Below are 12,991 nucleotides of genomic sequence, written 5' to 3'. Positions count from 1 at the left end.
GCACATTTGAAATGTAAACCAGCATGTTAACGAATTTGAATTTAAATAAATAAATTAAAAAAAAAATAGAAAGTTAAGTGAACAATTTCAGGAGCAAGAAGACGACAATTCCTTTTCTTGCTTTTGTTTTTTTTTAACTGAAATGCGTAGGGAGTGGGTAATTGCTGGGGAAGGTTTACAGCAGAGGCGAAGCCCATCCTGGGAAGCTTGGGACCCCAAAAGAAGGGAACAGAGACACGGCCCCCTGGGCATTGGTGGCCATGTCACTCCCCGGCCCTGGTCTCCGTCACAGCGTCTGGGGCTGGTGCAAGCTGAGATAGGACACTTTTATTTTCTTTAAAGCTCTACTGTCTCTTTCTTTCCATAAGGCTAAGAAGTCCTATTAATGTGAAGCACCACCACCATGTGCTTCTCTGTGGTAAGACCTAATAAACCATCTCATATCAAGGGGCTAAAGATTTATTGCTTTCAAAGACATTTTATTTGCAGAGCAAAATGAAGCCTCTCTTAGGCGATTCTGCACCTATCGATGGGTATTTCAGTGGGGCTCTCAAACGGAGGGAGGGGAGGCACTCGTTCGGATACCTGGCGACCCCTTCCGGGTCGATTGTGCCTCTCGACCAGGACACGGTGGGATTTAGCAGGACCTTTTCAACGTGGGGGTGTTTGTGCACACCACGCATGGTGCCCTGCCCACTGAGTTTGGTACAGCAATGCCTCCGGCCCTTGTCGCCCCAGCGACAAGCAAACTCACCCCACAATTTCCCAGTGCCCCCACTTGAAAGCAGACAGGGCCAGGTCTGGTGTACCAAGGGGGGGGGGGAGAATGGGGGCGAAGGAGGACTGGAGAGGGAGGGCGGAGGAATGTATTCCAGGTTCTAGCAGAGGCTAAGACCAGCCCCCGGCTGCTCTTCCTAAGGCTGGTAACACAGGATAATTTTTTCCCCCGTTTTTGTGGGCGTTTGCCAACTTCAGCCAAGTGGCCTGACAAACGCAGAAGGAGAAGTGATTAATAACCATTTTTGCAATAAAGGAATGCATGAGCGACTGCCTTCATCGTGTCCTGCGAGTCACAGGAGGCTGCCCGGTTTATTAATGGAGAATTCTCACCGTGGCGCCGTAATAAATATCACCGCACGCCGCTAGACGAAAGAAGGCACCCGCAGGTCTCCCGGGTGCTGACCGTGGAGAGGCAGCCTGTTAAAAGGCAGTGCTGTGCACACTCCCATCTCCACCGGAGCCCATGAGAGAACGCCCACCGGAGCAGGAGATGCGAGGCCGAAATCCGGAGTGGGGCGACAGCCAGGTCTGCGCGACGCTGCCCCCTGCCCTGCCTGGCTCGGCGCGCCTGTGCCTCCTCCTGCCGTTCTGTCCTTCGCATCCTTTTAGAACTTAGAACAGTCCTTCTCATGTGAAATTATAACAGCAACGGATCATGTATAATTTTCTGAATATTTAAAATCTATTTAATTGGGGGAAAAAATTGGCACCACTGGCACGCTCCCAGGAGGACACTTTTGGATGACGATTTTGCTCACCTGGCATTCATTTTCCTTCTGTTAACAGCACCCCGGTTTCCTTTGGGCTAACGCACATCCTTCCTTCTCACTGGGCGTGGTTTATGCGGGACTGAGCTAATTTCCCAGTCTCAGGGGCAGGGGCGTGGCCTAGACCTGGCCAATCAGGGCTCAGCTCCCGATGGACCGCAGTGATTGGATCAGAATGAACAGGTGCTCACAGCCGCAACCAATGAGGTGCAGCCCCGGGCCTTGGGGTTCCGTTACTAGGCAAGAGAATGTGCTTCTCTCCCAGGGGCCGAGCTGGCGAGCCGTGCACCTGTAAGCCCCGGGATTGCCACTCTATGTGGTCCCGGTATCTGAGGACGCTTGGTTCAAGGGCACAGAGACCACCACATAGGACTGGGAGTGAGCACAGCTTCTAGGCCCCACCTTGACTGGGGGGACAGAGTTGAGGAGCCTCTGTGCTGTCTTCTGTGTGGTCAGCCTCACTGGAGGCCTCCTGGCAGTCCTGTTTCCCTCTCTTCATTTAGGGGCTGATCACCTTTTTCTGACCAGTTGCTGTGCCCACACCAAGACTTCCGGAAGCATCTCTTGGTTTCCCTATCCAGGTACAATGGGAACAGTCGAGGTAGGTCAACCCACCTTCTCTGGGCCATTCGGCTGCTCTACCAGTGACCTTCTCATGCTCAGATTTAAATTAATGCTCTTTCCTCTTGTACCGTAGCAGCTTCTAAGTTCCACCGGACCACTAAAAGAGCCACACGGATGTTTATTGTTGAGGCAATAGACACATGCTTTACCTTGACATCCATACCTGTATTGGGATAGAATAACAAGTACCACTACTACCAGTGTTGAGATTTTGATCATTTACTACGTGCTGGTCACTGTGTTTCATGGTTCACACCTACAGTGTCATATAATCTATACTGCCACACTATGGTGACGGCATTATTAATATTCTATATCATGGATGAGCAAATTGTGACTCTGGGAGACTAAGTAATTTGGAGGAGAAGTGAGCCTAATATACAAAAGGAAACAAAGTCAGTAGAGAGAGATAAATCAGATACATGGCTCTTTCATTGACCCTGGATTCAGCCATACCTGAAGCTGCCTGCATCCCTGAACTCCCCATTTGCAGATAAATGTTTCTTTCTGCTTTCAGGTATTGCAAAGAGTTCTCACTACTAAAATCAACTTGAAAGGTAAGTGCGGTTATCCTTATTTTAGCAATTTTTGAAAAAAATTTTAAATGTTTATTTATTTTGAGGGAGAGAGAGACAGAGTGAGTGGGGGAGGGGCAGAGAGAGAGAGGGAGACACAGAATCCGAAGCAGGCTCCAGGCTTCCAGCTGTCAGCACAGAGCCCGACGCGGGGCTCAAACCCAGGAACTGTGAGATCATGACCTGAACCAAAGTCGGACACTTAACCGACCGAGCCATCCAGGTGCCCCTTATTTTAGCAATTTTTAAAAATGAGGTTGAGCAGTGAAGTCACTGACCTAGGGCTCCATGAAATGGATTATTTCTATTTTGCTGAGCATGAAATCTGCATTTCTGAGACAACACCTGGTACTCACCTCTGGCAGAGATGGGAAGGAGGAAAGATGGAAAGAAGGAAAGAAGAAAAACCCTTCACAGTTAAGAGATGGAAAAGGCAGGGTTTTAACTGAAGTCCACTTGCCACTATGGGCATTCACAACATATAGTATCAGGGCGCCTGGGTGGCTCAGTCAGTTGAGCATCTGGCTTCGGCTCAGGTCATGATCTCATGGTTTGTGAGTTCAAGCCCCACCTCAGGCTCTGTGCTGACAGCTCAGAGCCTGGAGCCTGCTTCAGATATTCTCTCTCTCTCTCTGCCCCTACCCTCCCCCCAAAATAAACAAATATTTTTTTTAATTAAAAAATATTATCCCTCTGTTTGAAAGTATGCACCCCATAGGTTTTCCTCTGGACCCTACGATCACTTTCTCTTAGTTATAAGAATGCTGAATACTTACTAGCTTCCCTGGGGCTAAGTAACCAGCCACTTTACTCCTTGTTTCAGCTGAGGAACGAGCAAGACACAGGAACTATTCTAGATACTTTCAACTCACTTGTCTGCTGCAGGAATGAGCACTAAGAAAAATCATGGGATGCCCGAAGGAGGGGTTTTAGGCGCTGTTTCCACATTTTCCTGCCTTTTGAGTTTCAAATAATTATGGATTATTGTCTGTGCATAGTAATTGTTATGCTGCGGGACTTCTGAATTCTGTGGAGACTCTGGATTCTGTTATATTCCTCAGAAAAGTGTCGACTTTTTAACTTTGGCTGGCCATCAACTCGGTCAGATTAAAAAGCCATCTCTTGGGCTGCAGCTCAGATAAGTTCAGTTCTTTTTTCCTCCATGCATACGGGGTCCACGCGTGTCCCAAAATTGTGTGCAGAGTTTATACACAGAATTTGGGATCTTCCCTTCTGGCCCTGCCTGTTGCTAGGCTCGTCCTGTCTACTTTCCAGTGACTGTGATTGTTCCAAACTCTGTGCTCTGTTCTTCAAAGAATGGGTTCTATAGGTACGTCTGTTATCTTGAGTGGCAGGGACGGTGACCTGTCCTGGGGTGGGGGGCGGGGGAAGCCACAGAAACAGGCTGCCTTTTTTTCTTCTTCCGAGGGTCAGCTCCCTTCTGGAATCTGCCTGCCTTGCCTCCCTGCCTCCCTGCCCCCCTGCCTCCCTGCCCCCCTTCACTCTTCAGAGCCCTCAGGAAGTCTGTTTTGCTCATTTGCTCATACTTCTCTTTTAGTTGTGGATTTTCTTCAGAATCCGGAGTCGTTAGCAGATTCTGGGGACAGACTCAGGAGTAGGCATTTACTCAAGCACAGCAGAAGCTGAACTCCCCCGTAGCGCCCCCCGAAGAGCTCCCCCCGCATCGCCCTGCTCTGGAGGCTGGACACTCCTGCCTCTCCCCCTCCTCTGCAAGGTGCAAGCTGCTCACTTGAAGCAGGCTGACAGCTGAGCTCGGTGCTTCGGAGAACTGGTTAGTGATTTCTGCTTATCCTCCCACTCCCCCTTCTGGAATTTGGCGTCTGTAGCTTCTCCCGCAATGATACAAGGTCTCATTCCTGAAATAAGTTCCCTTTTCAGAGTGGCTCAGCTCCCCCCATCGAACCTTGATGAATCCTCCGAGCTGCATCAGAGAATACAAGGGCCACCTACGGGATTTATGCGTGATGCCTGGGGGCAGCGATCGGGTAGGGAGAGAGCCCCACCCCTTCCTCCCGCCAGCCTTGCTCCTGGTCCTGGCCGGCCCAGCCTTTAATCTCTTAAGCTCCCCGAGACAGCTCCAAGGAGACTCTCCATGCCAGTCTCTTACAGGGAACACCATGTACTGAAATCCTACAGAAGACCGGCCAGGACGCATCACACCTGTTAGTCACAAGTCACAGGCAGAGCAGCCGTAGTGACCGATACGGCCTCTCTCGAGAAGAAAGACATCAGTTTGCATAAAACGCTGCTGAATTGAATGATGCTAAAGATCTGTCTGCCCCTTGGCTCAGACCCAGAAATCTGAGCTTGTTTTTCTCTCTGCCAGCAGCAAATGCCAGTGAGCGCCACCAGGGGGCACTGTTGACTCTAGAACCACTTGCAGCCAGCGCCTGGGGTAGGGAGCAGATCTATTCGTCACATAAATTAACGCAATTGGCACTGCATTGTTCCAACTGTCAAAACAACACAATTCTGGCAGTTTTCCATTCGAAGCTCAATCTTTTTTTTTTTTTTAACGGGCCATCAGAGAGTTTTAAGGGGAGTCGAGAACAGTGCCGTGGGGTCTGGCTGCAAAGCTTCTGTAGTTACCTGGATTGCGTGAACCTGAGAAGAAGGGCGGTTGAAAGCAGCCAGTCACGCATAGCAGGTGACAGGCTGGCTCCGTAATGACTCATTAGCGATGCCACAGCTTAGGATGCTGATCTCGGGAGGCCAAGAGGGGCTTTAAAAGGGAGATGAATATCACAGCTTACAGACTGGCTGGCATCTCACCGTGGTTGGATGAGTTTGAGTTGAATGATTCCCTATTATTGATTCAAAGTTTAGTTCCTACCAAGTGATGACTACGGAATTGAGAACACAAGACCAAAGACTCAGCGGGGACAGGATGAAATCAACAGAACGGCTGAACCCACCACAGCTAAGTGCCAGTGGTACTGGAGTTGCTTTGTTTCTTCTGGCTGTCAGAGAAGTGACATTTTCTGCGCCTTGCTCGCGGGCTAGCCTACGTTCTGTCTTGTTCTTCCTTCCACGAAGACTCTACCCTCCTGTCTTGCCCAGCGCCACTCTTGTTTCTTAAGATTTTATTTTTAAGTAATCTCTCCACCCAACGAGGGGCTCGAACTCACCACCCCGGGATCAAGAATTACACGCCGCACCGACTAAGCCGGCCGGCCGGGCTCTCTCATCATCATCCCCGAAGCCAGCGATGGAGCATCACTTCCTCGAAGCCATGACTTAGAATACGTCCCATGAAGGACGTGTTCTGCTCCTTCTTGGGTTCTGGGAGAGTGGCCAGGGGGAGGAAGACCTCGCCGAGGGGGGACATTTAAAAAGAGAGGGAAATTATTAAGGGGCCCTCGGGGAGGAAAAACAGCAAGTGTAATAAAGTCTCTGAAGGGAGCATGAGCAGAGCGGAGGCAACAGAAGGTCCGTGCAAATGGAGTATAGGGAGGCAGTGAAACCATTCTGGCCTTCTCTGGGCTCTTCTCACATTGAATGTGCGCCTCTTTTCTGATGCTCACTCAAGACCTCTGTTTGCACGTTACCTGAGGACAGATTCCGAGCCCAGTGCCCACCTGTGGCAGTCACGCAACAATTATTTATAGGGTCAAAGAAGGAAGAAGCATGGGAACTGTTTTCCTCTCGCTGCAAGACCTGATAATCCAGAAGGAGCAAGGGCGTTGCTGAGCGACTGAATCATGAATCTGAATGCCTGGTGTCTCAGGGAGGACAGGTTATGCTTTGATACAGTTATCAAATCACCCCAAAATGTCAACAGCTTAAAACAGCAAACATCCATGTCTCATTCAATATTTTTGTGACCACTGCTGGTTGGCAGGGAACTCTGCTCGTGCGTTCAGGGCCCCGGGTGACAGAGCAGCCGCCACCTTGGCCAAAGCCAGTCCCCGTGTCCATCCCCTTTGACTTTTGAGTTTAGCGAGCGGTCGGTATAAAGTATCTGTCCTCAACCGATGGCATAAGAAACCCTCCAATCTCATGGTTCTTCTGGAATGATGCGATACACTGAATGTGTTGTGATTCCTTTTGTGTTGAGACACAAGAAAGAGTTTCACTTTGGTGAAATTTTCAGCTAAAAAGTAGTTGGAAGAATATGACTTTGGATAATTATGTAGGGAGCACAATGGAGTAATGATTTAGGGGAATTGGTACTCCAGAGCTGGTCCCCTGAAGCAGAGCCTCAAGGTGAGCTGGGGGCTTGTTGGAAATGCGGAGCGTAAGCCCCCCATCCCTCCATTTCTTTGTTCGATGGGGCTAATGACAATAGTAACGTCATCAGATTATTGTGAGGATTAAATGAGTCAGCGTATTTGTCAAAGTATTTAAAATAGTGCTGAGCACAAAATGAAAGATCTAGAAGTGTTAGGGATGATGATGGTGATGATGGTGATGATGATGCTACAAATACAGTTAAGGAAATGTCCGTGTGATTACTTCTATTTGTAACGTAATCGCAAACATTACTCAGTTCCTATACCACAAGGACCATTTGCTGACCTTGGACGCTGAGTTGAAAGGCAACGGGTAGAAAATCTCCGCGGGTCTTTAACACAACGATGAGAGTCTGGGAAGGCAGCAGGTGGCGGGAGGGATACAGGATAAGGGTTGGTGTGGACACTTGAGCATCCGTCTTAAAAGTTGTCCTCACAGGCCAACAGTCACCTGCGTTTTGCATCTTGGCTGACGTAGCGGGCCCGTGTTCCCTCCAGGGAAGATTAATCTCCACAGAGCCTGAGTGTGGGTAGAGAACAGGGCAGCACAGCCACACTGGTGGAAGTTACAAAGGAATACCTTTTTTAGTGTTTGTTCAAAATAGAAAGGTCCAGCAAGGGAGACTTAACTCAGGTTACCGAGACAGCCGGTGTAGAGAATGGGCAGACGTGAGCACACACCCGAACACAGGTCAGGGTAGCGAATGATTACAGACAGCCTAGATTCAAACCCGGGTCGACCACTTCCTAGCTGGGTGACCCTGACTGAGCCCAATAACCACTCTGACATCAGCTTCCTGGTCTGTAAGATGGGAGCATAAACGTACGTATCCATAGGTTGTCAACAGGATCCGTTGGCAATTAGCAAGCACCTAACAAACGTTATCGCCATTACTGTTACCATTATCGTCACTAGTATTGGCTAAGTGAGCTGATGATAAAATGTGGGAAACTCAGCTTCCTCGTACTAATCTACAGCTTTGCAATAGCTGCTCTCCGGACAGGGGTTCGTCTCTGTGCCCACACTCGCAGGGCTGGGAACACGGGACGGAGCAGGTCGGACATCTTCCCCCTCGGGGCTGACATGGGACGGGGAAGCTGTACACAGACAGATGGAGGTGGGAGGAAGGATGGGCTGTTTCCACACTCCACGTCCCCTACCCTGTTCCACCTTAGCCAGGTTGAGATCCTGGAGTTTGTCAGAAGAGAGAAGCCGAGGCTTATGGCTCTCACCGACGTCAAGCCCAATTTTAACTCAGAGTTGGGGGCTGCAAACCGGCCATGCCATTTCTGGGGCAGGTGGAGCGCTCATTCATCATTGAATGCCACCGCTGCCGTCTAGGAGCATGTGACTCCAGCTCCCGTCTGAGCCTCGGTAGCCCCATCTGTCCCAACGTGCCCCCACGACCTCTTACCCCCGTGTTTTCTACCTCTCCAAAGGGTGTACTGGGTACTCAGTGGCCTGGGCCAAAGCCATGGGCTCTTGCTACTTTCCCATCACCCAAACTATCCATCCGTAGGACCTTCGCCACCATCTGAAGCAGGCGGCATTAACTGCTCTCCGTCTCCACAGCAGGACTCTGCCCCTAACTCCCAGGGTGAGCCTCCAACACCCGTGTGCCTTCAGCTGACTTAGTGAACTCCAGGCTTCCTCTGCTCTCTGTGTCCTTCAAGAGGCCACGGAAGGAAAAAATGGGACCCTTGGCTCTCCCACCTCCTGGCCTTTGCGCTTTGGGTTTCTCAGCCCGAAAAGCCCTTCTTGCAGAAATTGCTGCCTTATAGGGTGGGTTTCTTTGCCTATTTCTTTGGAGTCCGCCTCCTGCATTGTAAGATCCGAGTGTAGGACCTTCCTCTGTTTGGCTCAGTGCTAGAACCCCATATCTGGGCCTGAAAAATGGTGAGCAACAGACAACTCTTTGTTGAGCGAGTGAATAAAAGACCAAAGGACAGTAGTTCTCCCATTAGGGCTTAAATGAGATGATGGCTGTAAACATTAAGTAAAATGTCAGCACAGGGTGACAAATGCATGCCTTCTTCCCTTCCTCCCCTCTCCTTCTTTCCTTTGTCCCTCTCTTCCTCCCTCCCTCCCTTCCTTCTCTCTAATACCAAGTACTGTAGTAAGGACTTGACATTAGGACAACCATAGCTGCTTCATGAGGCCAACACATAGCCCTTACCTTCCTTGTTCTTGGTGTATGTATGATACTTATAGGTCCCCCGTCTAGAGGCAGACCTTACGGGAAACCCTTGAGCCAACTTCAAGAATTGCATCCCTCGTTTGACATGATACTAAAGATTTGGAACGTAAGCACGAACAACATAAAATCTGAAGTTACGTCTTTGACTTAGGAACCCCAGGCACATGTGGAGGCAGAAGGCTTCCTCTTTCCAATAGCTCTTGTGTCGTATAAATCATGTTAATTGTCTCCATGTGCCCGCAGCCCACGGGGAGTTTCGCAACAGCCTTTGAGGGGATTAGTGGTCTCTGGTGTTTGCTATGAAATTCAGAAACGCATCTGGAAGCAATTGAAGTTAAGGAATTAATGATTTGGGGGTTAAATAATACATGCCTTAAACAAAATAAATACAGGAAACTGTTAGCCTGAATGTCTAAATTCTCACCTCCATTTGGGGGGGATTTTCCTAAAAAGAAAGAAAAAAAAAAAAGGTAATCTGACCGCATCCTCCTTTTTTGTTTGTTCAGTTTTGTGTGCAGGTTTGTTTGATGTTTAGAAGGTCACAGGGCAGACGAAGTGCAGAGGGGCAGAGGACTGTGGAGGGCATAATTTGGGGTTTTTTGTTCCTATTATCAGACAGGAGGGAGAGAGGATCCTAACCCCTCAGTCAGGAATAATAGAGAAGTTGTATCTCTCACCGAGGCTGGAAACATTTAAATGAAAAATATTTCTTCTCCAGTGACTTTAGGCTAACAAATAAAAATGTGAAGGAAATGTGTTTTCCATTTTAGGGGCCCGAGTCTACTTTATGAGTGCTTCCCAAGGTTTGTCTACACTAGCGGAATGAACTGGAGAATTGGGCAATTATCAGCATAATCCACTTAAGAAATGAAGCCTCTGCCACCCAGGCCTCCCCAGGCCTGGCTGCTTTTTCCTGCTGCCTAGCCGTCTCCCTACGACAGGCATGTGGAGGGGCTGAGAAAAACCATGAGCGCTCTTCCCTTGAAAAGCCAGTCCCGGGTCCCAGCCACGCTGGCTGGGAGAAGAAAGGGCCCCCGAGCTGGGAGTGCGCTCCAAGCCTTCGCCACCCGACACCCCTGGTTTCTCCTCGAGCCAGGCACCTGCTCCTCTGTGACTGAGCCCGGTCAGGAGAAATGGGTCTGCGGCTGCTACGATCGTTTCTCTTCGTTCCATCAAATATTTTTCTTTTCCTCTTATTTGAAATTCATTCCAGGCTCTGGTGGCCAGGCAGGATGGTGACACATGGCACAGTCAGGCTTCTTTTCCGAGGCTGGGGTAAGCCAGCCCAGGTGAGAGCAGGCCCGCTGAGCCCAGACACCGATCCTAGGGGACCGCAAGGCGCGGCTGGGGAGGGCTGGGCCTCCCGGAGAAGCTTCTGGGCTCCTGATGCATCGCGAGATGGAGTTGGGGTCCCGCTTGCAGATCGTTCATCGCCCCCCCCCGCCCCCCGTCGCGGTCCCCGAGAACCAGTAACCGCACGGGCAAGCCCAGGCAAGCGGCCGCGATGCCCGCGCGCAGGGAGAGCAGCGCTGCATGAGGAGGGTGGTGGCGGGGGGGGGGGGGGGGGAGAGGTGCACATCTTCCTCGTCTGAACCTCAGGTCTCTAGCCACTGCAGGATGAGGTCTGGCAAGGAGAGGGGAGCGTCCCCGCCTCCCCCCCCTCCCCCGTCCTCCGAAGAGTTAGTAAAAAGCTCATTGGGGTGGGGGCGACGCGCACCAGTATGAAAGGATACACAGTGGGAAATGAGCCTCCCACCCCGGGGTTCCAGCCCCCCTCCCAGAGATACGGCACACAGACGCACACACATGTGCACACGCCTCTGTATCCTATGCACCCGGGTCCCCCCTTACACGGTGCCGCCCGTGGCTTTCCCCACTGAACGATCTGTCCAGAGCTTTCCGCAGCGAATGCACGAGACTTCCACTTCCAGATGTCCCCAGCTCTCAAGACAAAAAAAATCCAGGGATGACCGGAAATCGAGGTGCAAGGCAGTGCCTACCCCTCGCCCCGCCGCGGCCTCGGGAGGGCGGCGCGGGGAAGGGTCCAGCTCCATCTTGAGGCGCGGGTCCCTGCGCCGAAGTCTCCGGGACGTGAGCCGCAGGGCGCGAGGGGCGGGCGGCCGCACGCGGGCGGAGCGGACCCCCGGGGGCGGCCCGAGCCCCGGCTCTCCGCGCTCGGGGTCTCCTCCCATCACCAGGGATCCCTCCCGCGCGCCCCTCCCGGCAGGGCGAGCTGGGCCCCGGCCCGGGGCGGGGCCGGGGGCGGGGCCGGGGGCGGGCCGGGGGTGGGCGGGCCCTGGGGTGGGCGGGGCAGGCGGCGGCTGCTGCGGCGGCTGGAGAAAAGTTGTCCCGGCCAGAGCGCGCGCTGCCGCGGGATCCGGAGCCGCCGCGTCGCCACGGCGGGGGCAGGCGCGACCACCGGATCCGCAGCCGTGCCGGCCGACTCGCAGCCGGGGTCGCCCCGGGGCATGGGACAGCCGGCGGGGACGGCGGGCCGGCGCTGCGCCCCGGGCGGGCGGAGGGCGGCCTGAGCTGCCGGGACGCAGGATGCGCTCCGAGGGCGCGGCCCCCGGGCCGGTGGCGCCGCTGTGCGGGGCGCTCAGCCTGGTGCTCGGCGCGCTGCTGGGCAAAGGTAAGGCGGGGCGGGAAGTTCCCGGGTCTCGGTGAGCCGGGGCGGGGGGAGCCGGAAGGCGGGGTGTCGCCGGGACCTTGGGGAGGGCTCTGGTCCCACCCGGAGCGCCTGTGCCGGGCGCCCAGCGGCCCTTGCCTAGCCGGGAGGACCCGGTTGGGCGCCGCGTGCGTGGGGTCTGGGCAAATTCCGCTGGTCGGCTCTATCCGGGTTCTGGGTGCCTCCCAGGGGTGAGGGGGGGCGTGGCTGGGGGGGGGCACTGTGGCCCCCAGGCCCGAATTCCGTGCGGACCTAACCCAGCCCCAGCAGTCACACTGTGGAGCGGGGAGCCTGCCTCGTCCCCCCACCCCCCACCCCTCCGGTCGGTCACACTGGGACAGGAGGTCCAGGAGGGCGGACCTGGTCCTTTGCGCCCCGGCCGTGGGGTCCCGAGAAGCGACCTCGACCCCCGGAGGAACGCGCGCTCTCCGCGCGCCGCTCGCTGGGGCCCCGGCGGGAGCCCGGCTTGGAGGCGGCGCGCCTGCGGCGTGCGGCAAGGTGGGGGGCGCGGCGGCGGCCCGGGACCTGGGCTTCCCGGCAGCGCGGTCCCCGGAGGCCGCGCGCCTCAGTCTCCTCATCTCGGCAATGGGGACGACGACCCTGCCCAAGGCTGGGGAGGCTGCGGCGAGCGAGTGCCGGGCGCGCAGAGGGCTCACGGAGGGTGCCGCTGCCACTGTCGTGGCGGCCGTGGGCGTGTGCGCTGGGGCCAGCGGCGGGAGCGGCGCGGAGAGCGGGGCCCGGGCCCGGAAGCGCCCTTCCCGGCCGGGCGCCGGGGCCGCGGGCGGGCGGGGACTGCGGCGCGCACATCGCTGTGCGGAGTCCCGGCTGCCGGGCCGGGCGCGGAAGAGGAGAGGGGCGCTCCCCTGCCGCCGGCGGCGCGCGGGGCGGGAGACCCGGGTCTCAGGGTGACACGGCGGTGGCACAGGCGTCCCTGCGCCTTCGCGCGGCGCCGCGGCCCGGGCCCGGCCGAGTGCAGCCCGAGGAGAATCCCGGCTCTCTCCCGGCCCAGGCTCTGCGGGCTGGGCCGCTAAGGCGTCGGGAGACACAAGTTGCCAACTGAGGTTAAAAAGTAGCATTTGCTTTTCCAAAGTGCTTAAGCACCGACCGAAATTCCAGAGAAATCTGC

At 54.3% G+C, this 12,991-nt stretch overlaps 1 protein-coding gene and 1 long non-coding RNA gene across 2 annotated transcripts in view; both read left to right on the top strand.

The window, feature by feature from the left end:
- Positions 1 to 1,799: 1,799 nt before the first annotated feature.
- Positions 1,800 to 9,508, top strand: LOC123381299. The gene is made up of 3 exons (XR_006588140.1): positions 1,800 to 2,148; positions 2,689 to 2,728; positions 4,305 to 9,508. It is a non-coding gene; the product is annotated as an uncharacterized LOC123381299 (long non-coding RNA).
- A 2,027-nt stretch (positions 9,509 to 11,535) lies between these two features.
- The window catches only part of TMEM132C (transmembrane protein 132C), a 312,101-nt gene continuing 310,645 nt past the window's right edge, over positions 11,536 to 12,991 (top strand). The window contains exon 1 of the mRNA XM_023241276.2: positions 11,536 to 11,829. Coding sequence (XP_023097044.2) covers positions 11,745 to 11,829 — 85 coding nt within the window. The 5' untranslated portion in view covers positions 11,536 to 11,744. The remainder of the gene's footprint in view (positions 11,830 to 12,991) is intronic.

The sequence above is a fragment of the Felis catus genome, chromosome D3, assembly GCF_018350175.1.
Source record: "Felis catus isolate Fca126 chromosome D3, F.catus_Fca126_mat1.0, whole genome shotgun sequence".
Classification (NCBI taxonomy): Eukaryota; Metazoa; Chordata; class Mammalia; order Carnivora; family Felidae; genus Felis; species Felis catus.
This window is presented reverse-complemented; position numbering and strand designations above follow the sequence as displayed.